The 27,879-nt window shown below is 34.3% G+C and overlaps 1 protein-coding gene across 1 annotated transcript in view; it reads left to right on the top strand.

Moving 5' to 3' along the window:
• The window catches only part of MPP7 (MAGUK p55 scaffold protein 7), a 177,537-nt gene that overhangs the window by 96,149 nt on the left and 53,509 nt on the right, over window positions 1-27,879 (top strand). The window contains exons 7-11 of the mRNA XM_044678939.1: window positions 13,094-13,175; window positions 15,689-15,774; window positions 19,789-19,863; window positions 20,093-20,289; window positions 20,802-20,866. Coding sequence (XP_044534874.1) covers window positions 13,094-13,175; window positions 15,689-15,774; window positions 19,789-19,863; window positions 20,093-20,289; window positions 20,802-20,866 — 505 coding nt within the window. The remainder of the gene's footprint in view (window positions 1-13,093; window positions 13,176-15,688; window positions 15,775-19,788; window positions 19,864-20,092; window positions 20,290-20,801; window positions 20,867-27,879) is intronic.

Below are 27,879 nucleotides of genomic sequence, written 5' to 3'. Positions count from 1 at the left end.
AAGAAAAAATAGGGGATGATTTGTACAATTGGAAAATTAATGTCCTAGCATACATGGGTGATTTGGCTATGATTGCTAATACTCCAGGTGCCTTGACTAAAATACTGGTTGCCATCTGTGTAGGACTACACTTTAAGGGAATCAAATGAGCATCCTTGTTGATTGATGATCAGAAGCAGAGGTGCTTGCCATATGATTACAAATACAAAATCAGAGAATCTCAGAAATGACTAAAGGAAATACCTGTTCTTACCTTGGATTTGCCATGGATTTCCACACTGCAAATTCTGCCAAGGTTGCAATAGCTAATATAACTATAGACCTAGACGTTGTGAATGAGGCAAAATTGGTTCTTTGGCAGAAAATAGATGCAGTAATTATTTTCATCTTAGTTTGCATCCATTCCATCATAAGAACAGCATACTCCTCCAGTGCCTTCAAACTCTTGGTCAGAACAATTTTAAAAGATACAAAGATTTGGCCACATTTTCTCTAAAGAGTAAATATTGAGCCTCTGTATCTCTCCAATAAATTGGAGAAGATGAATCTCTTTCTCTTAGACATAGCAGCAGATATAGCAGATGGTTCATGGGATAAAACTTCTGGCATCAGCCTATCTGTGCTGACTGTTCCATTCTTTTAATGATATAGTGAGGAACATAAACCTGTCTCTCAACCAGAGGATCTGGCCATTATTCAGAATGGTTCTATAAAAGAAAAAATTCAAATATGAGGGCACAGTAGCTTCTAGCATCTGGTTCTGGCAACTGCTAGCATCTCAGTGATTGTCAGCTAAAATCTCAATTGAATGTTTTGGCTCTATAGAAAAATGATAAGTCTATTGGCCCTAGAAGGAGTAGAAAGGAATTTGTGATAATTCAATAAGATATTATTTTAAACATCAGTCAGCAAGTTGGATCAGGGTGAAGTATTTTCTTTTACCTTAATGATCGTGGTCTCAAATATTTTTGTGAGAGAAGGATCTTGTATCTCATCAGCAGAATACCAATTAATTCACACAACCAAACTTCTGAACTGTGTCCTATTTAATGGGGACAGGAGATTTGGCTCTGGAAACAAGGACTGTCATCCATGTAGGGCCTCAAATGAAACTCTTCCAACATATCCTTTGTCACTGTGGTGGTACTTATCTGAGTGGGGGCTGTTACCAGTAGCATGATGCTATTTTAAATACAATTATTAAAGCTATCAAAGTGCCAGAAAAAAACCCTGAGATTCAGCTAAATTGAATAGTTACAATTCTAGGAGAGGTCTCAAGACCAGGCCTGATAATCTTGGATAATAAGAACCGTACCACTATATCATAGACATTCCCATACCTTGGAAAATATACTCTCCTTTCCAAACAGCCAGGGCTGGCAGAATTCAGAAGTATCAGATGGTTTGTCACCATCTGGTTCAGAAAGGCAAAGGGTTTTACTACAATATGCTAATGGTGGGGGCCTTAGGAGGATAGGAACCAGCTAATAATGTGCCATAGTGCTCTTTTGTTTTATAATAGAATTTTACATAAATGTAATATTTATTTCTTTAAATTATATATTGTATTTCATTCAGTATCAAGTATATGATTATCTCTCCCTGTAAAATATATGTGATCAAAACTACCTATAAGTTCTTTAACTGAATAAAGTAAAAATGTCCATATTTAGTACTTTCGATAGTATTTGCTAAAAGAACACATAATTCAGGCAATCATTTATTTTATGCCAGACAATGTACTAAACCTGGAGGATCGAAAGAAGAACAAAAGTCACAGTCCGTGTTTTCAAGGAGCTCATTTTCTAAAGGGAGAGGCATGTGCAAATAACTATATACATACAAAATACAGTATAACTGGAAGATAGTCTCACAGAGAAGGCATTAATAGTAGGCTGGAGGGTTAAGAAGAATAAGCTGGGAAAGTCCTGTAGAAATTAGTATTTGAATTCTGAGTCTTATATATAAATCTTCACTATACTGAAGGTAAATAGGACAATCTGTTATATTTTGAATTTATGCTTCTCATAAAGTTGATTTCTTAAAAAAACTATTTAGAATAAATTAGTAATGGCATTAAATGATTAAATGTAACCATCAGTGAGCAACTATATGGCTTAGTGGATTGAGAGTCAGGCTTTAGAGACAGAAAGTCCTGAGTTCAGTTCTGGTCTCAGACCTTTCCTAACTGTGTGACCCTGGGCAAGTCACTTAATCTCTCTAGCCTAGTCCCTTCTGCCTTGGAACCAATACACAATATTCTTTCTAAGATGGAATATAAGGGTTTAAAACAAATGTAACTATTACTTTTAAATTTATTCCAGCACTGCAAAATGTATAATGATGAATTTATCAGAATCAATTTACATTTCTGTGATTAAAAAAAAAAAATAACAACCCCTCATCCCTACAGACAACTTTTTGTGAAGTAGATGTTTGTGGCAAATGAGCTTTATTCCTTATTTGTGCTCTTACAAGGAAAAACATGTATAGTGAGTATAATTTTCTTTAAATATGACTAAAAATGTATTCATCCAGATGGATTTTTTAAAACTGCATTAACAGCAGTTAAGAGCAGGTTTTGGGAAAAATATGTGCCTTGAATAGTCTTGAGGTAAATTTTTTAGGGCAGCTGCCCCCAGAAATACTTTTTGCCAGTACTGTGCTATATATACAGAATTTTACTTGAATGTAGCTCATTTAATAATGAATGAATTTGACAAATTACCTAAAGATGGCCCAGTGGAGAATCTCAGGATTACTTACAATTTCGAAAATGTGCATCTGAAGTTAGCACATCCTAAATTTGTACTCTACTTTATCAGTTCTGTAGAGAGAATTCTATATGTTAGGGTACTATATTGATAATGGCATTGATAAAAGGAACTAAATGCTTAAAAATTTTCAGTTGTTACTGTATTGCCACCACTAATGGAATGGTGCCTTTATGTTATAGATATACAGAATAGACTGGTTTAAGACATGTTAAATATGTTGTCTCTTCGTTGATTTTGATAGATCAGTAAGAAGTTTGTTTTATTATTGAGTCCAAACAGAATACAATTAAAAGTTTAACTGTGTGAAAAAAAAGGAAATTACATGTAAATTGTACCACTTTGGTCTTTTATAATTTTGATTAGTATAGTTAATTATTTTTTTGGTTGAGAATTTATTACAATACATCAGAATGTCAAAGATTTTAACTTAAAATTTTCCCTTAAGAGAAATTATTTAAAGAAAAACCTAATATAATGAGCAAAAATTGGCTGTTTTAGTCTTAATGAAAAAAAAAAATGGAAGACTGACATATAACTTTCTGAGTCTATCACTTTAAGCCAGCAATATCACTAAATGTGTAAAGACGGAAGTTTTGTATTAGAACATATCATATTTTGGAAGTGGCATTGGCTCTGGTGTCATAGCCTCTGGGCTTGAAATCCAGTCTCTGATGCTATCTGACAAGGAGTGAGTCATTTAAGGTGCTTCAGGTCTCATTTTTTTCCTCTGAAATGATGGGTTTGGACTATATGGCTATTGAGCCCCCATGCAACTCTAGATCCAGAATCCTATGAATATTCCTTAAGAACAAATGACTGCACATTTTAATTTTTTTAACCTGTAAAATTAATTGTCTAAATTTTCATGGCAATATGTTTGTAGAGGAAACCCTGTATTTACTACCAGAAGGCCTTTGCTTTCCTTTAACTTTTTTTTGTAGAGGAATAAATATAAGAAAAGTTAGAATGTAGTGAAATTCTGTAACTAAACAAAGACCCCAGGAGGCAGAGGTAATCCTTTTAATCACTTTTCATCACATGATTTGGCTTTTTTCCCTTAAGTCATTAGTTGACATAATTGAAAAGTAATTACCTCCTTCTTCACTGTCAAGACTATATAAGACATAATTTTCTACCAAAAAATGTAAAATATACATGGAAAGGTATAAAGGGGGGGGGAATCATCCAGAATAATAACTTATAGAGAATGAGACAGCCAAACAAAACCATTATGGATAGTTCATCTGGGAAGCAAGGTGAACCAAGGAGGCAACCATAGGACATAGTCATTGGATGTAATGCAGCAGGCAACTCCCAATTCATTCTTCCCTGTTTTTAGTCTTTGGTGAGTATCTGTTATATATTAGGGCCTGTAAAAATTAAAATGAATATAAAATAATAACTTTAAAAATATTATGTTTTTATAAGATTTATTAATAATCACTAGAAGTAAAGAAAGAAATAAGTAACAAAATAAAACCACGTACCCAAGGCTAATCTGCCTGTTCAAACAGCCCGCGTTCCCAGCTCCAAGCCGCCATCAGAAGGAAAGAGAGCTAGTCATGCTAGATCCCTCAATTTTATCCCCCATCTACGTCTGTGCATAAGGACAGAAAGCCAGTGGGCTCTTGGGAAATGTAGTTCAAAGGCCCCAAATTTCCAATAACACATCCCGCCCTGAGATCCAAGGAAGACTGGTCTTTCTGATAGATCTTATAAACATAACCAACTTTTAAATTAATTTAAGGATAGAAGGAAAAGAGAACAAAAGCATTGATTGCTAGGCTCATTAACAAAAAGCCAATTAGGGGGCAGTCCCCTTCAGCATAAGAGTGTACATTGAAAACAAATGCATTCAACCCCCCACCGTTCAATTTCAGTACATCTCAAAGTTCATTCTGGATCTTCTTGATGCAGCATAGGTTTCTGCAGACATCTTCATGGTGCCTTCTCCAAATAGTTTGCCTTCTGGATTCTGGGAGGTAGCAATTTTCTTATCCTAAAATTGCTCAAATTCAAATCAAAGTTCACAACAATAACATAGTCCCCCCTGAGGAGAATAATAACACATTCCCCTCCCTGAGGAGGATGGTGACAAATACAGGGATCACTCAGGGATGCATGGCTAAGTTATGAAGTATATGAATCAAATGTAAAAAGAAAATCAAAAATATAAAAAAATCTAAATAAAAGAGAAAAAACTTGTGGATGAAATATAAAATATCAAAGTCATATGTCTAAAAAATATAAGTAAAAGGAAAAATAAAACTATAACAGGTTCTTGAGTCAGAGCCCAATTAAAGTGATTTACATAATTATGCATTTAACCAATGAGTAGCTAGGACTTCAGAAAGTTTGCCACACCATGAAAGACAGAAAAGGGACTAGATTATGGGAACCAGGATGGCAGCCAAAGTGAGGTGCTTGATGGGGTTCAGAGGAAGTCCTACCTCTGACATATGTCAAAATAGCCATAATCTCTAACCCCAAACAAGTTCATATCCTCTTATCTTGACTCAAAATTAATCCCATTGGTATTGGTTGGTCTTTTTGACCTTTGTACTTTCTAGTGTAAAAAGATTGATGGGCACCAGGGTTGTTAAATATAACCTAAATGGTTGTGGGTACACACACACTGGGTTGAAGGAGAGACAGGACCAGGATAGGGAGACCAGAGTACACAGCTAAGCTGCTGCTAACTGTCAAGAATGGCTGTTGGCCAATTGTCACCCAGCTCACCACTAGGCCAGAGTCTTTGAAACCAGCAGGCAAGGTAAAAGGTTTTAACAGTCTTAATTATGTTTAACTAAATAAAGGTAGGATAGGGAATTCTATACTAAAACCTAAAGGGCAAAACCACAGGGCAAGGGGAGGACTTGACTTCTCTAATCTTAGTGATCTAAGCAGGCAGGGCCCAAAGGAACAGCACTGGAGTCTCTGGGAGGCTGCTTCAAATCTGGTTCCAGCCAGGTTTGACCAGCACAGCTAAAGGCCTGAGGGTGGCTTTGAGGGTCCTCACGGTAATTCACAGATGATCACAGGATGTCAAAAGCCAAGGTGGTCCATGGTATCCAAGTAGAGAGAGTGTGCTTGAGATGCTGTCCACCAGAATCCAAACTCCTCCTCCACTTGGTGCTGCTCTGCAGGTCTTGTCCACTTGCTGAAACCTCCACCCTTCAGGATCCCAGGGAATCAGGATGCAGGGTGTCCTTAATTCTGAGATCTCCAGGGCTAGCAACAGTTTGTGCCAACCACTTAATGGAATCTCTCTCAGAGAACAAGCCCTACTTCCTGCTCCTTCATTCCATCTTGGAATGCTCAAGCCCTTCCTGCTAGGTCCAACCTTAATAATTAATTACCAACTAATCTTCCTCACAACACTAGGCACTATGTTAGCTCTGTGCAATGGCTCCTTTTTGTATTCTCTTCCTCTAGAATCAGACAGAATCATTGGCAAATCAGAAGCAAAATCCCATAATTATTTTTTTTAAACAATCAATGGCATTATTCTATACTCTAAAGCTTTTTGGGTATGCATTAATATTAGAACAAATATATTTTAAATTTATATTACTGCAAAATCAAAAAAGCATTAATATTAATTATATGTACTTCAAAGTACTCAAATACTATATTGAAAAAGTAATAAAAATACTTTAAAAATAAAAAATATATAGCTTATAATCAGTGACACACTGTGTCAGCCAAGAAAAGGTAGAATACAAAGGTTTCTCACCCCAAAATGAGATCCATTTCCTTTTTTAACTTGGCCATGAGTCACTATATGAGTACAAATGATTTTTCACAATGAAACAGATTTATAAAAACAGTAATATAGTAGATAATGCACATTCAAGGAAAGTACAGAAATTCACAATATCCCAATTATTGACAATAGCAAACAAACCCATTATTAAATAGGATTCATAAGATCCCTATACACCCACTGGGCATAGTGTGGATAAATCTCATAAAATTGTTGGGCAGACCCAAATGGCCAGCGAGTGTAGGGAGATGAATCTCTCCCCTGAATCTCAGGACCATTCAAGCTAATTGCATGGATCAGTGCACTTAGGTATAGTAGAAAGAAAAAATGTCTTAAAACTAGGAGCTGTTTGAAATAGGTAGTGTACTACTCTTTCATAGAGTGAGCTATGCTTGCAAATCTATTTCCTGTTCTTTTTTTTGTTTGTTTGTTTTTAATATTTTTAAACCCTTAACTTCTGTGTATTAGTTCCTTGGTGGAAGAAGGGTAGGCAATGGGGGTCAAGTGACTTGCCCAAGGTCACACAGCTGGGAAGTGTCTGAGGCCAGATTTGAACCTAGGACCTCCCGTCTCTAGACCTGGCTCTCAATCCACTGAGCTACCCAGCTGCCCCCTATTTCCTGTTTTGAGGAGTAACCTTCCTTCCCCTTCCCCTTTGCGGTAATTATCTCAGTCCCCTCCCCCACTGGCAGAGCATGGAAACTTAACTAGGGTAGGGGCTAGAAAAGCAGCTAGAGCAGGCTTGAAAACCCACATGGGGGGTGGGGCTTGGAGGGTGAAGGGATTTATACTTAAAACTTCCCAGCTTGTATTCAAAAGATTCAGCAGCAACAATCAGCAACAGCAGCAGGATCCACAGGATCAGGAACAGAAATGGCAAAAACAGGCGGCTGGGAGTTAGCAGCAGGAGTCTTCGCTTCCAGGGTGGGGTGGACAGGGCAGCCGGTGAAACCGCAGGGATAGGTGGCTGAATCAGAAGCCAAGAGGATCAGCAAGAGAAGTGGCTTTTCCCTTTTGGCCAAGAGCTTCCAGAAAAGCCCCTCAAATGAAAGCAGCCAGGTGGCCAGGGAAAATGGGAAAAAGAGAAAAAATAAAAACCAAAAATGGCAGGAGCAGGGCAGCAGCTTTGGAGAAAGTTTGGAGTTCTTCTGGAGTTCTTGGGTGTGGGGGAGAGTGAAAAGCCATGGCAGGAGAAACGTGGCTTTGCAAAATTCATCTTAAAAAATTTAGAATTCTTACTCCAACTTCAGTGGTTGCCACCATTGTAAAAATTAATATGAATATAAAATAATAACTTTAAATATTATGTTTTTATAAGATTTATTAATAATCACTAGAAGTAAAGAAAGAAATAAGTTAGAAATAAAACTATGTGCTCGTGGCTAATGTACTTGTTCAAACAGCCCACGTTCCCAGCTCCAACCCGCCATTGGAAGGAAAGAGAGCTAGCCATGCTAGATCCCTCAATTTTATCCCCCTGTCTATGTCAGTGTGTAATGACAGAAATCCAGTGGGCTCTTGGGAAATGTAGTTCAGAGGCCCAAAATTATCCACATCTCAGCCTACCTAGATCAAATTGGCAGTCTAGAAAGTGTATGGACCCCTTCTCAGAATTATTTTTTAAGTATATAAAAAATATACAGCAATACAGTGTAAACCTCAGTTTCCTCATCTGTAAAATGAGCTAGAAAAGGAAATGGCAGATCACTCCAGTATCTGGAAGAACAGCCAGCATTGTTCAGGCAACTTGGGAATAGGAGCAGACAGCAGATAAGGGAGTAATGCAAGGCTGAGGTTTGGCATGGCAAGATGTAAGTGGGCAAGAGATTCAACATACAAAACCATTATAGAGTTGGACTGTTGCAACAAGAGGTCAAGATCATGAAGGCAAGAGAGTCCAGCTAGTGTAGGGGTGATGACCTGGAAAAGAAATGGAGAATTATAAACAGGATTTGGTGGTGCCAGGCAGAAAGAGAGGTAGAGTAAAAATAGATTGTGATCACATAAGGGAATTTCAGAGTTCATGCACATAGTAATGGCTCATTTGTGGGGTGATGGCAAGATCAAAGATTTGGCTGGCTGTGTCTAGGCGGTGCCAAGGTGCAGTGAAGGAAAGGGCTTGCTCAGTGAATTAGCTGAAGAGTTGGGAGGTTACAATGTTTAGGGATGATCAGTCAGTATGCTGAAATCTCTTAGTATGAAGGTTGTAATGAGGAGGTTGAGAATGACCATGAGTCAAGTACTAAACTTATTGAAGATGGTAAGAGGATGTTCTGATTTATCAAGATCTTTTTGGAACCTCATAGCCATCTGACATAATAGCTTCTATTTTATTTTTAGAATAGCTTTTATAGTTTGCGATGGTGGCATACTAGTAAATGATAATATAATTGTCCATTAAAATTCCCTAAAAATTGCTTCAATTTTATTTTCTTTTCTATCAGGCTCTTTTTCCAGGTATTTAATATTTTTAGAAGTCTGACAACTCTATTAGTGTAATTAATGTAATAGATAGAAAAGTAACACCAGAGATAGTAACAGTTATATGCTTTGACCCTTAGTATTATGGGGTCATATCATACTGTTATGGATTAACTATTAGCAGGTTTTTTTCAGTCAGAGTAGTAGATTTTCTGTTCCATACTGACTTGAGCCCAGATTAAATTGTTGATCTAATGAAAAGCATCTCATTTGCTTTTTAAAATTTGCTTTTGATGTTCATTTAGATCTTTTGTTGATCCAATTATGTGCCAAATAATAATACCTAACATTTACATAGCAACTTAAGGTTTGCAAAGTGCTTTACCTAGGATATTTCATTTGAGTTTCATAATAATCCTTGAAAGTAGGTGCTACAGTTATTCCTAAATTACAAATGAAGAAAAAGACTGAGGGAGTTTGAAAGACTTGCTTAGGGCCACAAAGCTAGCAAGTGACTGAGGCAAGATTTGGACTTAGGTCTAATAGATTCCAAGCCCAGTGCTCTAAACTCTGTGCCACAGTAATAGTGTTCCTGCCAACTTGTTTCTTACTATTAATGTAACCAAATTTACTTATGTCAGAAATACATTCCACAGAAATGCATTCCACACATACAAATATGTCTATTAGAAGAGTCAAGCAAGGCCTTTTATGTTTCATTGTACCTGTTTTTTAATTATAGAAATGTGATTATTGGCAAATTTTAGAAAAATCCCACATTCTACTATGGTGTGAATTCTACCCCACCTAAGGGCAGTATTTCAGAACTGATGCAGTATGGATGACTTTTCCAATCCCTTGCTGGTTTTTTGGATGCCTTTTCAAGATTTCCTTGCCAAAAAAAAAAAAAAAAAAAAAAAAAAAAAGCTGCTAGTATGTGTTGTTCTTACAAACCAGTAGTTTCATTAGCCTGTGAGCATCCAGACTTTGCTTTTGCTCCATAAAATAAGAATGTTGAAAAACGTGCTCTGTGAAAGTTTTCTCTTCCTCATGACAGAAAATTAGAATAATCCTAGACCAGCTAAGAAGTTACTTGATTCTAAAGCATAAGAATAGTAGACACTATTATTACCCTTTGTGTATAGTGGTCTTAAGAAGACGCTTGAGTAACCCATCTGTCATGTCATATTTTGTTATCATCTCAACTTATGAGTCTTCCTCTGAATGGACAGTAGCTGAGTATTATGGTATTAGCCCTGGGCTAAAGGAATCGTATACCTTCCTTATTCTAGGCTCCAGTAAACATCCATTGTCCTCATTTGTAAACTATACTGTGGATAAGGATAGACATAACATCACCCAACTTTCTAATGTCACAAGAATATCTTGAGGATAAAAATTTAAAGTAATTACTATAAAAAGGAAGCTCTCATTTTATATAGCCACCACATTAATCCAAGCCCTCATTGCCTCTCACCTAGACGATTACAGTAGGTTCTTGCCTCAAGTCTCTCCCTTTAAGTTTATTCTTCACTTAATTGTCTCAGTGTTATGACAAGTCTGAATTTATCACTTCACTGTTCAAAAAGTAAATTGGTTAAATGATCAAATCCTCTTTATGGCAATTTAATGTCCTTCATAATCTGATTCTTAATCTACCTTTCCTGGCTTATTACATATTATTTCCCTTGATGTAGTCTGCATTCTAGCCATGTTCACCCATTATACGTACTGTCATCATGATTATATGTTCAGATTATCATATTTCACCCAAAAGAATTATAGCTCACCAGTTCAGGGATTGTTGCATTTTAATTTTTGTGTTACTAACATCTAGCATAATGAATGCCTGACAAGTTAATAAGCCTTTAATACTTTTTCAGGTGATAATCATCAAGCCAGCATGGCATTATCTGGAATGGATCATGCCAGTGTGATTTCACTTATTTTTTTCACAGTGCAACTATCATGAGAAAGTAGGGGAATACTGTAGATATAATATGCTTATATTTAGGCAAAGCATTTGACAAAGTCTCTAATACCTTTCTTGTGGAAGAGATATAGAGATTTGGTCTAAATGATAGTACAGTTACATGAATTCAGAGTAAGTTTTAGTTTGAACTCAAGAATTAAATCATTGAAGGGTCCAAGTCAACTTGAAAGCAAATCTCAAGTAAAATGTCTCAGATGTCTGTATTAATCCTTGTGTTGTTTATAATTTTTATAAATGTTTTGGATAAAAGCAGAAATGGCATGCTTTTTAAGTGTGTAAACAATACAAAAATTAAAAAGATAAATATACTGAATGTTGAAATCAGATTTCAAAACAATCTTAACAGGCTAGAAGATTAATAAATTTTAATAAGATGAAATTTTAAAGGAATATATTTTCTAAACATTTTAAAAATTAATTTAGAATATTTTTGAGTTTCATATTCTCTCCTTCCAGAAGGTAAGCAATATCACACATGCACACACATGTGTAGCTGTATAAAACATAACTCCAAATTACCCATACTGCCAAAAAAAACCCTCATACAATAAAAACAAGAAACTAAGAATATGCAAAAAAATACATCAATATGCACGCAGATCTGGTGCATCATTTTTATTTCTAGTAGCATTTTTCATAATTAAACCTTTGGAATTGTCTTGTTTTAAAAATACTTATATATTTATTTTTACCAATTACATGTAACACATTTCCACACAAATTTTCCCAAGTTATATGATTTAACTTATTTCCCTCCCTCCCTTTCCCTTTCCTTTCTCCTCCTGGTGCTGCCAGACAATTTGAACTAGATTATACATGTATTATCATGCAAAACATTTCCATATTGTTCATTTTTGTGAGTTATCTTATAAAATCAAAACCCCCTAACATAAACCCATAAAACCCTAAACAATTGAAAAATCATATGCTTTCATTTGCATTTTCAAGTCCCACAGTTCTTTCTCTGGAGGTGGATAGCATTCTTCTTCCCAAGTCCCTCTGAATTGTCCTAGATCATTATATTGCTAAGAATAACTAGGTCTGTTACAGTTGATTATTCCACAATATTGTTGTTACTGTGTACAATGTTCTCTTGGTTCTGTTCATTTCACTCTGCATTAGTCCATGAAGGATAGATCAAATCAATAGCTATTGTGAGAGGAGTGGGTGTTCCTCCTTCACCAACTGTAACTGGCTTAAGCTTTGGGCACCTGATCCCTCCATTCATACTATCCCTAAGATCTATATACCAGCCATCCTCTAATATCTAGAAGGAAGATCTATAGGGAGATAGCATAGTAGGAGATACAAAGAAAGAAGAACATATATATCCCTCTCTTTATTCTTTTAACTTACCTCTACTAGGTATTTTTTGCTAACAAGAAAAAAAAATGGGAAAGGACCTCTTTGTACATAAATATTTATAGCTGCACTTTTTTTGTGATGGCAAAAAATTGGAAACTAAAGGAATGTGCTTAAACTGGAGAATGGCTGAACAAATTGTGGAATACTATTGTGCTATAAAGAATGATGAACAGGATGATTTCAGAAAGAGCTCGAAAGTGTGAAATAAGTGATATGAGTGAAATAAGCAGAACCAGTACAGCATTGTGCACAGCAGTAGCAATATTGTGGAATGATCAAATGTGATAGATTTTGCTACTAACAGTAATTCAATTCAATCCAGAACAATTCTGAGGGACTTATGAAAAACAATGCTATCCCCCTCCAGAGAAAGCACTGCTGGAGTAGAAATGCAGATGGAAGCATATGATTTATCACTTGTTTATTTGGGTATATTCACTTACAAGAATTAATAATGCGGAAATATGTTTTGCCTGCCAATACATGTATAACCCAGATTGAATTGATTGACAGCTCTGGAAGGTGGGGGGTGACAATTTGGATCATATAACTTTGGGAAACTTCTGTGGAAATTTGTTATTAAAATTTTTAAATAATAAAAATAAAATTAATGTCATGGTTGTTATCCTTTTAATAATAAGCATTTCTTATCTCTAACATAGTCTATAATTTTTCTTTACATTCTTTTAGTTTTTTCTATACAGATTAAATTATTTTAAGATTTTTTTCCCTTTATCTCCCCCTTCCCTATTTTTTTGGTTGTTTTTTTAGGGAGCTACCATTAAAAAGGATGAACATACTGGAGCAATCATTGTGGCTAGAATTATGAGAGGAGGAGCTGCAGATAGAAGTGGTAAGATTTCATATAAGTAAAACTAAGATATGGTTTGCATTTGCATAATGTATCTGTGTTACCTATAGATAATCAAAGAAATGAAAGCTGCACTGTGGAAAAGATTTAGGAGTCATTTGGAACTAGATCACATCAGTATCTTTATTTCTTTCATTGCTCGTTGTCAAGCTGTATATAAATAAATGATGAGCTGTGCTCACAACACTTAAAGATCTTTCTTTGAGAAAGCATCATACATTACTGCCTAGGAGCAGGATTGTTTTCAAATCTTGAGACTGCCATCTATCTGACTGTTCAAGGCACTTTTAACTTGGTGATTCTGTTTCCCAACTCAAAAATATTTGTGCTATACAATGTGATCTAACATTCCCTAATTCTCTAAATGTTTCTATGTTTCTGAAAATTAGTTTTTTATAAAAACAAATACCTGAAGAATGCAACCTACTTAAATCCTTTGAGAGAGAAAGACAAGGAGGGAGGGAATTATAATAACTTTTACTTGACGTAAGGCCAAAGTGTAATTTTTGTCATTTCTACCACTGCCTTTATTTCTGTTCTGGTCTCTTACTTCTGAGACACTGGCAATTTCAGGTGTGCCATTTTGTCTTTTTCAAATTTATTTTATCATGGTTTTTAGCGTTCGTTTCTTTTTAAATTTTGAGTTCCAGGTTCTCTCACTCTCTTCTCAACTCTCCTCCACCCACTAAAAGGCAAGCAATATGTATCAATTATAAAAGTGAAATCATATAAAACATATTTTCATATTAGCCATATTGCAAAAAAGAATAATAGAAAATTATACTTTAATTTGCACTCAGAATATATATTCCATATATTCTCTTTAGAAGTAGATAGAATTTTTTCATAGGGTATCCTTTGGAATGATCTTTGATCATTGTATTGATAAGAGGAGCCAAGCCCTTCATCGTTAGGACGTTTTTATTACTGTGAAATTGTACTCTTGGTTCTGCTCACTTCACTTTGCATCAGTTTGTATAGGTCTTGCCATGTCTTTCTGAAACCATTGCCCTCATCATTTTTTATACCACAATAGTATTCCATTGCAATCATATGCCACAGCTTGTTCAACCATCTCCCAAATGATGAGCAAGACGTTCATTTCTAATTCTTGCCACCATAAAAAGAGTTGCTACAATTTTTAAAAATATACATAAGTTCTTTTTCTTTTCCTTTGATCTCTTTGTGATACAAATTTCCTAGTACTATTTTTGGATCAAAGGACACGCAGTTTTATAACCCTTTATAGTTCAGAATTATTCTCCACAATGTTACTTAACTATTTGATGTACAGTTCATTAATGTATCTACTTTTCTTTATCCTCTTCAGCATTTGCCATTTCTCATAGGGGTAAGATGGTACCTCAAAGATGTTTTCATTTGCCTTTCTCTAATCAATAGTGATCTAATTTGGGCATGTTAAGATACCATCCTGTCCCTTTTAAAACAAAGGACAAGCATCTTATGCTTAGGGATTTAGAGTGTATTTTCATGTGACTAGAAAGTTTTGATTTCTTGTGAAAATTGCCTATTAATATCTTTTGACCTTTATTTTGGGAATGGCTCAATTTAAAAAAAAACTTACACAATTCCTCATATATATTTGAGAAATGAAGCCTTTATCTGAGAAACTTGCTACTATATTTTTTGATATTCTTTTGATACTCTTATTTTCTTTTGTACCTTTTACTTGCTTATCTCTTTTAATTAGGTATATCTTTGCTTTATTAAAGTTGGGCTCTTCTCATCAGGCTTTGAGGAAGTACTCTCCTAAGCATCTGGCCTTTTTTTTTTTTTTTTTTTTTTGGGTGCTAATTTAGCTTAGGACTAATTTTAGAAGAAGTTTTTAGTACATCCAAGGTAGTAGTCACTGTTTTGGTCTGATCTCTGGTTTTTATTTAGGAATGGTCCCTGCTTCCCTGCAGCCTCAAGTATTAGTTCTCCTCTTGGTCCTGGAACTGGGCCTGTGTCCACTGTTTTCCTTCCTCTGCAAGAACAAACACTCCTCTGTCTTAGAACTGTGACCCAGAACTGCTTATGGGCAAATGAGTTGCCAGTAAGTACCCAGTGTTACCAAGGGTACCCGTTAATCAATTTTTGATTAGTTGTCCAAATTCCTTACCATCTCTGGCCTGAGAGCTCCTGAAGCTATTGCTGGTCTTGCCACACTCCAGGCCCAATACCCATCTTGATGTTAAAGACCATTCCTTCAGACCTTCTAAGTTATCAGAGGGAGCTTTTTTAGTTCTGTAGCTCCAAAATTTGATTTGGGGCATTTAAAAAAAAGTTATTTGGAGGAGACATTTAGGTGGAGTTTAACTCAGTCCTGGCATATACTCTTACCATTTTGACTAATCCCCTCCAGGTATACCTTTCTCAAATTTAAAAGTGCTAGAAGATTATGATTGTGCCCTAATTGCTTGGGTGCTTTAAAAGCTTGCTTCTTTATCTATCTTACTATGCTTTTTAATTTTAACAAAGTTGGTGATTCCTAGGTCTTATTCATGTTGGTGATGAACTCAGGGAAGTAAATGGAATTCCAGTAGAAGATAAGAGACCTGAGGAAATAATACAGATTTTGGTAAGTGTAGGATTTAAATTAATGTCCAATACTACAAGTGTTATATTTTATAAAGTTTATTAATAATCACTAGCAGTAAATGAATAAAAAGGTAATTATCTAACAAAAATAAGACTATGTGGCCAAGCTCTCCTTACCTGTTTAAGAGAATTGCTGGCTGCTGCTCCAATTACAGGAAACAGAGTGAGAGATGGGGCTACACCAAGCTTATATCCTCCCTACGTCAGCATGCAACATGAACAGGAAAGTGGGGTGCTGTAGTTCAGGGGTACAGAAATTAATTACAAAATCCCCTCTGTGATTCCCATGGAAAACGAGCATATAGAAATCTCCCAGATTTACGTGCCTAGTTTCCCCATGGAATCAGTACACATAACCACCTTACATCTCTAAAGATTTATAACTAGAGTTACATACAATATTGTACCTTCTAACGGGAAATTACAATAATTTGGGGATTAGAGAGAAGTGAAAGAGAACAACAGAACCAATGATTGTTAGGCACATCGTCAAAAAAACAATTAGGGGGCAGTCCCCTTTGGCATAAGAGTGTACATTCAAAATAAATGTGTTCAACCCTCCCCATAAATCAATTTCACTACATCCCAAAGTTCATTCTGGATCTTTTGGTGCAGTGTAAGGTTTCTGCAGGCATGTCCATGATGCCTTCTCCAAACAGTTCACTTTCTGGAGACAGGGAGGTAGCAAGTTTCTTACCCTAAAATTTCTCTCAAACAAGAAAAATTTTTATCAAACTAGAATTATATTACAATTATACGATCTCCCCTGAAGAGGATGTTGACAAACACATAGATCACTCAGGGATACATGGCTGAGTTATGAAGTATGTGAATCATTTGTTAAAAGAAAGTCAAAAACATAAAAAAAAAAACACAACCAAATAGAAGAAAAGGCAAGAATAAGCCTATAACAGGTCCTAAAATCAGGGCCCAATAAAGTGATTCATGTCTCATAAGCCTGTAGGACCAGTACTTACCCATTTAGCAGTCAGGAATACAGAAAATTGCCACATTTCTGTAAGACAGAAAAGGGACTCGGTTTTAGCAGCAAATGGGGAGTAGAATTCCCTTGTTTGATTTTACCTTTGCTCTCAGGGATGTGGGAGCCAAGATGGTAACCAAACTTAGGTACTGTCAGAATGTGGCACAGGGAAAACCCGCGTCAGAAGAATGTCAAACAGCTACAACCTCGAACCCCAAAACAAGTCTTCTGTCTTGGTGCAGATTCTTATCAATCCCATCGGGATTGGTTGGTCTCCTTTGACCTTGTGCTTCTTGGCACTGTATAATGGCTCTTTTGTGGTCCCTTCTCCTGTAATCAGACACAATCATTAATCAAAGCTCCATAATATTTAACAATCAGCGGCAGGTTTCATAGTCTAAAGCTTTTGGTTATGCATTAACATTAGAACTAATGGACATTTTTAACTTACTGTAGTGCAAAAAACCATTAATACTGGTAACTTGCTTCAAGTACAAAAAATGAGAGAAAAAGGAAAACTCATACTATGATAAAATTTTTAAAAAGAATCAAAATATATAGTTCACAATCAGTGTGACACACTGTGTTTGTCAAGGAGAGGCAGAATACCAAAGTTTCTCACTCAAAAATGAGTTCTTTTTATTTCTTAACTTGGCCATGGTCCACAGTGTAAGTGCAAATGATTTTTTTTTTTTTACCAAGTAACAGCTTTTCAAAACAGTAGTATAACAGGTAATGCAGATTCAAAGAATTACCAAAATCAGAAGGGCCCATCAATGACGGTAGTAAACAAGCCTGCTGTCATTAGGATTCACATGAGTTGCTGTGTGACATTTTAGAAAATCCTTTGAAGCTCAGAGGTACTTGTCACAAGTTCTCCAGATTTAGCCAGTCTTTCAAACTTGGCTGAGATATTTTTAACAAAGTTTATTACTGCTATCATTCCAAAATTTGGCAGAGGAGCCCAGAAAAACACAAACCTCTGTACTTCTGATGAAAACCTTTCGGATCTAAAACATCACCAAGAATCTAGTTCGTTCTGGTAGAAGGGTAGAGTAAGCAGAAGAGTTAAAATTATAAAAATCATCTGGAAGCTACTAGGCTACCTGGATAATGCTCCCTCTCCAGAGCCATACAGAGATACTATGCCCCTTAGGAAAACCTTCCCACCTCCTGGATGAGACTGTAACAGCCATAAAAGGCATGTCTTTATATGTCTCATCCATTACATTTTTATAAATGTGGAAGTGGGGAATACAATAGTGCTATAGTACTTCACTTCAACTACTAAATGGACCCTTTACCATTTGTTACAAATAACTCAAAGGTAGGCAAATGGTCAGTCAGAGGTAGTGATACTATTAGATATCTGAAAATCACTTCTGACAACCCCTTAAAATCAATTTAAATTCATACGTCATTAAATTCTCCAAAGGTTGTATACAGGTTGTAACCAGTTTGATGGAGTCCATCCATCATCTGTGTGACAATCATTGTAGGGATTAAATTTATTGTTGGACTAAATATAAGGGAATGTGGTTGCTGATTTAAAAAAATTAATATAGGTCAAGTCAAAATGACTTTTAGCAGCTTTATTTACTAAGATATCCAACCTAACACTCTAAATATTTGCTCTAGTCCTTGGCTTAACCCAGGTAGGAATAGTCAGCCCTCAGCCAGAGGACCCTCAGTCAGAGGACCCAGTGGTGAATAAAACACGGGTTCCACCCATGTGGCCTCCTCCAAGAAGGGGGAGGCCTCTCTGGAAACTAATGTCTCTAGAAGCCAGGAAAGGAGTCATCTTTTCACTCACCCAAGTAGTAACTCCATGTTGCAGCCCCAGTCCACCATCCTTCAAGAGCTCAAAGACCTCCTAATAGGAAGTTTAGGCCCTTTTTAAAGACTTTTTTTTTTTTTTTTAACATCACTTCTAGTACCTTCTCCTCCACTTTATGGGGACCAATAGTAGTCTTTAAATTTGCTTAACACTGCCCAAGAGGCAGTCAGTCACTTCTGGAATTGTATCTAACTTTAGCAAGTGGTTTGTGAACCTCTCCTACTTAATAGTAGGGGTGTCTTCACTTTTGGTTGATTAAATTAAAAAAAAATAGACAAGGAGAGAGTTGATCCCATCTTCACATAAGTAACAAAATTATTTTAAAATTCAATAGAAATGTATATGAAGTGAATAGAAATATTTGCTGACTGTTTAAAATTTGATTCACTTGAAATATTTAATACAGTAGTATCATGTAATCACATACCATCATTTGTGATTTTTTTTTTTATCTAAACTTGGGATGCCTCATTTAAAAGGTTCATGAAATCAAAACACTTTTTATTCAATTATGAAAATCCTGTGAATCAAATGATTCTTTAAAGTCCTGTTATAGAAATACTGTGTACCACAACAATACCTATCCTATTTGTGTTATTTTTTTTCTCCTTGGTGATAAGAAATCATATTGGTTGAACTCTCAACATTGATGATACGATCACTTTTACTTTAATGAGATGTAATCATAACAACTATGAGACATATTGTAGATGCTTATCACTGAGCTTTTGTGGATTCTGTTCAATTGTAGTGAGTCTTTGATTCTCAGATTTATTGCTCACCATAACTAACTTTTATGTAACTTACTTGCTGTTTTCAATAATATTAAATTTACTCACTGTTTAGCTACATTCAATATTTTCTTTCTCTTATAAGTTGAGAATATTTTATACTTTATAGCTATTTCAAGATTAAAAAGTAGTCAGACAAACAGTAATTCACATATGGAAGAGTAGATACAGGTGGGGTGATATGGTCAGTGTTTTTTATCTTTTGGAAATCTTTAATATATTTCTTGTTATGAATTTCTATAAAAATATTTTCCTTACTTACGGCAAAACAAAGTATTAAAGCCCAAACTCTTAGATTTTATTTGTGTAATACCTCTTTGTTTCATCCTTTTTTTTTTTTCCCCTAAGAACTTAAAACTTCTAATTCTTTCATTTCTTTATTAGGCTCAGTCTCAGGGTGCAATTACATTTAAAATTATACCAAGCATCAAAGAGGATGTACCATCTAAAGAAGGCAAGGTAATTACTACTTTATAGCTTGAGATGGGGAGGGGAAGGCGGAAAGTTTCTTATTGAGATCAATACATTTCATATGACATGTTATTTTATTTGAGTAGCAAATCTGCATTATGATTTGTTTATATTTTTCCTAGTTTATTCTGGCTTTAAAATCAGAGCAAGAACAATGTGACCGATTTCATGCCTCTATTTCAAACAATATTCAAATGAAATATTTTCCTTTTTACAGATGTATATCAAAGCTCTGTTTGATTATGATCCTTTTGAGGACAAAGCAATTCCATGTAAAGAAGCTGGGCTTTCTTTCAAAAAGGGAGATATCCTTCAGATCATGAGCCAGGATGATGCAACTTGGTGGCAAGCCAAACATGAAGGTGATGCCAATCCCAGAGCAGGCTTGATCCCTTCAAAACATTTCCAGGAAAGGTGAGCTACTGAGGGACACAATTGTTCTTATTATACTAAGCCCTATAGCTTTCTCTGAAATATATTATTTCTCCATAGTTGGAATGAATTGTTAATTCAATAAAATTTTTTTTGTAAATTCAGAAATCATTTCTAGGATCTTATATACTCAGTTTGGATGTTGTTGTCTTTGTAGCTTAGATTTGCTTAATCCAGTATTAATATATAATAACTTAAGATGAACAGCTATTTCTTGTTCAATTGGAAATGTAGAATCATGTGGAAAATACCACATCATTATCAGAATTATAATGATATACTAAGTAAAAGTAAATTCTCCAGACTTTATCTTATTTAATAAAATTTTAACTTGGTGGCTTTCAATTCTCAACTTGAATAATTTGTATTATTTTTCTTGTTTGTAACTACAAGTTGTTTATTTAAAAATTTTCATATTCTGGTACTATGTTTATTTATCTTCAATATATAGTGAAAGTGAATGAGTTTGTTTATATTTCTCTCCCCATTTTCAGGAGATTTGCAGTAAGGCAACCAGAAGTGTTACTTCAGCCCCTGAAAGTTTCGAACCGGAAATCATGTAAGTTTGTTGAGGGGGAAGGGGAATGTAGGAGTGAAGGGAGACTATACTTTGCTGATTATTTCTGACTTTTAAAAACAAGTTCTGGTAGCAAATTAAGAGCTCCTGTTCTTTGAATCCTTTTTCAGTTGTGATATTCATTCCGAGAGTATTTATTTATCCTTGAAGTTTTATAGTGGTAATAGTAGCAAGTGGGAGAGGTAGGTGAAGAAAGGATGTGCCTTTCAGAATAACTGATAAAGGTAGAATTTTTGTTTAAACAATAATATTTACTTATATTTTGAATTTTGATGTTCTATAAAATATAATTTCTTACAAAGGTGTTGGTATAATTGGTATTTCCTGATAGGTTAAGTGAAAAAAAAAGCCTTAGGGTTCTTTTTTGCGGGGGGGGGGTTAGGTAATGGGGGTCAAGTGACATGCACAGAGTCACACAGCTAGGAAGTGTCTGAGGTCACATTTGAAACTAGGACCTCCCGTCTCTAGGCCTGGCTCTCAATCCACTGAGCTACCCAGCTGCCCCCCGGGGTTCTTTAGGAGATAACTTTTATACATACTTTCCTTACTAATCTTTCCCAACTTTCTTCCTATTTCTAATAACTGACCATAATTCAATCATATCCAACCCTTCATAGTAAAATAATGAAAAATCATAGTGATATAGTAAAGAGTGCTAGATTTGGAGGCCAAGGTAATTAGATTCTGGTCCTGTACCCAACTACCTATGTGGCTTTGAGCATACCACCTTTTGGAGCCTTGGTTTCTTCATCCATAAAATGGGAAGATTAGATCTGACCTCTGACAATTTCCAAACCCAAATTTACTAATTTTATATTTTTTGAATTAGTAAAAGTGACTGCTGAAAAGTATAGAATGTATGTCTCTTTACTCCCAAATCGTGTACTTCCTGCCCTGCCTTTAGTCCAAAATCTTTGTTTCAAAATAGCAGTTGCACATTTTGAGGTGAAATAATAAACAAATGGAGGTAAATATGTTCTCTACCCAGAATTTTTGCACTAGTACCTCATTAAGTATCATTTCATTTTTTTCTCATCTCCTGATAACAAAGGGACCTCAGAATTAGACAGAATGAAATTACATACCTTAAAATAGAAATCGCACAAGTAAAAAAGTGCTTAAAAATTAAATGCACTGATATACAAGTTTGCTTCTCCTTGCTCCTCTAAAGCCAAATGGAAAAGTACCTGTTATCCACTGCCATATGTATTTTGAAATCAAAAACATTTAAATGTTTTAAGTTAAATTAAGCATTCCTACTACTTTTGATTTACATCTTGTTTTTCCACTGAACAAAAGGTTAACTTAAATTTTAGAAATAACTTCTTAAGTAGTATCTCAGGAAATTGGTCATCAAGCAATGCCCTGCTAACAAAATAGAAGAGAATTTTTAACATAATTATCATGACTGGAATTCTCTTCCTTTCAGGGCCTCAGTTTTGTTTACCTTTTGAGTCACATTGGAAAGCTGTTGGTACCAAGGTAAATCAAATGGCCGGAAGGTTTCTTAAGGTTTCATCATCAAAAAAATTTTAACTTGTTTTTGGTATCTGAATTATGATATATTTTTATATTAGAAAACAAACCTGATTTTTAGTATCTATTTACATTTAGATCTAAATTAGTGTGAAATCTAGAGATTAACAGATATTTGCTGATTTTCCTTATCTTTAATGTAGCTTTGATAACATTTAGTTGTTCAAATTATCATTAAAAAAGTATAGACTTAATCATCAGTTTGTAAATATAATATCAAGTATAATTGGGAAAGAGAAAGGTCAATAATGAAGGCCTTTCATATGTGATTTTATTCAGTATCTTATTTTTTACTTCTTCATTGTTCTGGTATTAGGAATAAAGATCCAGTATTATTACTCTGCCTTATTCTTGGTGCCCTGCTGCCTCTGGTGCTCTCATATTTCCTTTTTGAATATCATTTATATTCTCTTACTATTTTCCTAATAATGTTTCTTTGGAGGACTCCCTTGTTATCAAATATAGATCTTATTCTGTTTGATCATTTGCAGTCAGGATGAGTAAAAGTAAGTCTTTTCAGCCTTTGTTGAGTGCCCACTTTATGCAGAACACAGAAAATGTATCTAATTAAAAACAATAAACAGGTAAGAAAAATTATCTTTATTCTCAAATTGCTGATAATCTTAGAGATTTTCTATAAATGTCAACAGGAAGGTCCACCTACAGTAGAATACCAGAAGTTTTTACTCTATACCAAACTTTCTTAAAATTAAAAATAAATTAACCAAAAACCTACTGCTACAACTTCTGCACTGGTTTATATTATTGATAAGGATATTTGAGAACTCTTAATTTTCAAACTTTTGCAGTTGATATTTTACTTTCATATAGTGAGACCTTCTCTTAAATATTCATTTACTAAATGTTCTCATGTCCTTCAACATGAATTTTTGAAGTACTAATTTTAGCAGTAATTAATATATTAACATCATGCCTTTTTCACATAATGTTATACCTTTTATTCATTTTCATAATTGGTATAGTAATATGAAAACATGCCCATTGTTCATGGAATATTTTTATTACATTTGAAAACATTCATTAGAGATTTTAAAATCCTTCAAAGTATATACTATATAATTATTGGCAGGGATATGATTCTGTGTTGTTTATGCCTAAAAGTTTCTGAAAAATGAATTTGTAATGATATCTACTTATATCTTTATATATTTTGCATGTAAATATTGAGGTCTAGCTTTATCTCTGTGTGTATATATATACACACATTCATGCATATATATATATATATACATATATATTTATATATATACACACACAGAGACACATATGTATATGTGTGGGTATCTGTGTGTGTATATGCTTTAATTAACAGTGCCATTAAGTCTGAAATGCCATTTGTTTTATGAGTAAGATGATCCAAAATTTTCTGATTTAAATATATCACTTTCAGCTAAAGTTTGGCTGCTAAATCCTATATAAACTGGGAAATTATGTTACTTAGATGATGCAATTAATAATATCAACATAGCAGTAAAAAGTAAAGAATGACTAATCAGCTTATTGCCTGTGTTGTATTTCCAGGTATTATAATCTCTGCTATGGTTCATTTGGATGTTTTAGGTTCCACCTGTCCAAATATTTAAATATAAGGGTGTCTTTAGCAACTCTACGAATACGAAGTCAGTAAAGTATAAAATCAACTGTTCCTCCTTTTTGCCTTTGTGCAAAAAAGAGTGGATATAATTATAAAAATGACAAATTTGTATCTAAAGTAGAATTTTACTTGCAATTTATTGTGGACTCTAAAAAGTATAACAAGCCTAAATCTTAGAAATGTGTTCCTTGGTATTCCAAAAGAATTGAATTTTTGGAGAAAGTAAGAATTGGCTATCCAAAAAGAAAAGTGTTTCAAGCACATTTCTGCTTAGATTTTATTTTAGCAATTTAATGATAACTCACTAAAGAGTTTGGCTATAGCCAATCTTGTAGACAGTGAGGTAATAATGTTCTTTGAAAGGACCAGCTTGAAGTGTGTTACTTAAAGATATAACTTGTGTTCTGGAAATGAGTAAAAGCATATCCTATGTCTCAAGTAGCATGTAGAAATTCTTCAAGATGGAAAACTTGGCGGCTTATGTTCCTGGGCTTTATATAATTTAAAATACATTGTTTATGGTTGCCTTACTGAAGTTTATTTGTTTTTACAGTTCACTTGTGTCTATAAAGTTACATATCCATCTATCCTTTTTTTTAAAAGAAGTATTAGTTTCTTTGATTACTTAGAAAATTCTAAAAAATATTATTTTTGTTTCTACATGTTAATTTGTAAGTACTATATCAGATGAGACTTAACTTTCCTTATAGTATAAACATTTTTTCTTTAAAAGCATATACTTTATATTTAAACCCCAATATGTGTGGTCTTCAGGAAGAAATATACAACTTTCATATGGTATATTTTAGAGCAAAAAAATTCTACAATGGATTTATTTTCAGTCCTTAGCTCACTTAATAAAGGAAACTATCAAAATGAAAAAAATTTATAAATATGGTGCCTCAAAATGTTCATTGTGAGTTGCTGTTGCAAAATGTAGTTCTTCTGGAATTATTATAACAAAAGCATCACTTTATTGACTTTATGAGGATTCAAAAGCAAAAACATAAAATATCTTATTTTAGTTTTGATTTAACCATATGTGATCAGCACCACATGGGTAAGAGGAAATATTTAACTGCAGCCAAATGGTGTTCATTCAAACAAGATGTAACCCAGTTTATCCAAAGACAAGCATTTTGTGGATTGAAGACCACATTCTGCTAACAAAAGAATTTAAACGTTCAGTAAAAGAATGAATGTATTGTGCATGTTAACAATTTTTTGGAAGACTAAGCACTTAAGTATAATATAAAGCAGGACTTTATAGCTTGTTGCAATAAGGTTTTTCAAGTTTACTCAGCTCCCTGCTGCCAGCATCTTGGCTTAAGATCATTTGTATTCTCACGCATATAGTTAATTCACAAATAAATGACCATTTAGAATATAGTGTCAGGTTTGTCTACTTAGTATTTTGTTCTTCTATTGCTGTGTATTTATATCTTTGTGTAGTATGTAACTTTCTTTGAGAAGAAATAACCTCAGTTAAGTTTTTTTTTCCATTGTTGGACCAGTTGAAATACATTCTAAGAAAACATTTTGGGGTAGAAGGAGATAGACTAATAGAGAGCAAAAGGAAAGATTTTCTTCATTCTATGTTAAGTCTCAGTGTTGTCCTAAACAACTGAAGATGCTGCTTCTGAGTCACTCTTAAGGGATATGCACTGTGACTTTCCATGCTTGCGATGGTTCAGTCTGAGACATATATTCTTTGGTGAAGTCCTATTTGTGACCAATGCTGGGTACATATGAAATAATTTATCAGAATTAACTGTATATTTGGTGACCAGGAAATAATTTGGATTTTTAATTTAATTCTTTTTAAAATTATTTTCATTTGTTTTGTTATCTGAGAAACTATGGGCCCATATGGAAACTGAATATTTAATCTTGACCTGTTAGCATGACTCTGAGTAGTATGGTCTCTGTTCAAATAAGTAACATTATATGCCCAGACAGACGATAGAAACTTTAGAGGAAATAATCACTCCACTGTCCAATAATGCCAGATGTATCTTTCAACATGGAATGTAAACACTACAACCATTGCAGTAAATTCCATGGGCAATGGCTTTTTCATTCTTGCTGTCATAGACATTGGTTGGCTACAGTGCTCTGATAGTATCCATGAAATGAAATAAACGGTACTATCAATTTCTTTGTTTTTATTGTCAATACCATAGTAATATAAATTTTAATAACAGTGAATTAACAGTCTATTATATTGAAGTAATATAGACTTTCCCATGTAGTAATGGATCAATAGCAGCATAATTTTTAAAAATGAGATGCTTACCTGAGGACATAAAATGTGTTCTCATAAGAATTTACAAAATTAGCAAGTGGAAAACAAGAGGATTGTTTTAAAGACATTAGACACAAGTTACACAGATCTGATAAGCTGGAAAAGGTGTGTGCAGTGAACATTGGGTTCAAGGGCAGAGAATTAAGTTTAACTTTGTAAATCCACTTGAGGTTTTCTTCATATTTTGGTTTTAGAGTTTTGGGGGGTATTTTTTGTTGCTGTTAACTATTTGTAAGAGGGTAATTTGAAACCTCCAATTTTTCCATTATTAGACATTTGTGTTTTCTCTTTTGAGAAATCATTGCTTGTGTCCTTGACCATTTATGGGTTTAGATTTGGGATCCATGACCAACTTCTTTAAACTACCTTAGGCCATCCAGATTACTCCAATACTGCATTCAGTTTTTAAATCCTAAAATTTAAAAGAGAAGTTCTGAGATAAAGAGCAAAATTCTAGTGCATTACATAGTGCTCTAATTTAATTGTCAAACTTGTAATAAAGCAGCATTATTTTTATGTAACATGGCATATTTTTGTAGTATATTGGGATGTGTTCAATGCAAAAAATATATTTGTGTCCATTAAATTCTAATTTTACTATTAAATAGAATTTTCTAGTTCTTATATCTTTTGTTCTGCTAAATAGTTGAGGGTATCCTTAATTTATTTGATATTGAATCTTTAGTTCAAAAGAGAACTTTTGAATACAGCACTCTTCCTATGGGAAAATAAGATTTGCTTCATCATGATGATTGTGGCATGATTTTCAAAAAAAGCACAAAAATGAAAAGTGCTTAAATTTGCTTTATTGAACATGCATATCTTTTTCTTTTCGCCTTTGGGTCTGGAGCTCCTAACCTTCAAAAACCAATTCTGTTTTGTCCCTAATAGCTAATTTTTATGCTAATATAGCATTTTATTGCTCTCTAAAAGGTAAAAGAAAAATTATTTTAATGTTGTAATATTAAGTATAATTGGTAATTTACTTATGCCAGTTTGATCCATCTGGGATCTTGACTGACTAATAGGACAGGTACTCCCAAAAGAATATACTTACTAGGAGTTACCATTCATTTCATTTTCTCAAGCAATTCATTGTTCTATCACATGGCAGTACAATTGTCAGTCAAAGGAAGGGAGAATTGTTAATTTGATATCTTCTCCTGTCTCCACATGTCCTACTGTGTACTATTGTCTTTAATGACCAAATCTGACCTCTGACCAACTCACTTGTAACCTCCTATTAGAGGCTCCCACAACTGCAGGCCAGAGAGAAACTTGATTACTTACTTGTATTACTTCTAATAGTTCTAATATTAGTAATTTGGGAATTGTAGACTGCAATTTGTCTTCCTTTTGACAATATACAAACTCAAACTGTTACAGTAAAAATAATTCTTTAGTTTTTGATCTTTGGAGTAATTGACTTTTTTTAGTATTTTATTAAATGTTTGGGATACTCAAGAATATTAAGTTTGTGTGTGTGTGTGTGTGTGTGTGTGTGTGTGTGTGTGTGTGTGTGTGTGTGTGTGTGTGTAT

Source organism: Gracilinanus agilis, chromosome 5, assembly GCF_016433145.1.
Source record: "Gracilinanus agilis isolate LMUSP501 chromosome 5, AgileGrace, whole genome shotgun sequence".
Lineage (NCBI taxonomy): Eukaryota > Metazoa > Chordata > Mammalia > Didelphimorphia > Didelphidae > Gracilinanus > Gracilinanus agilis.
This window is presented reverse-complemented; position numbering and strand designations above follow the sequence as displayed.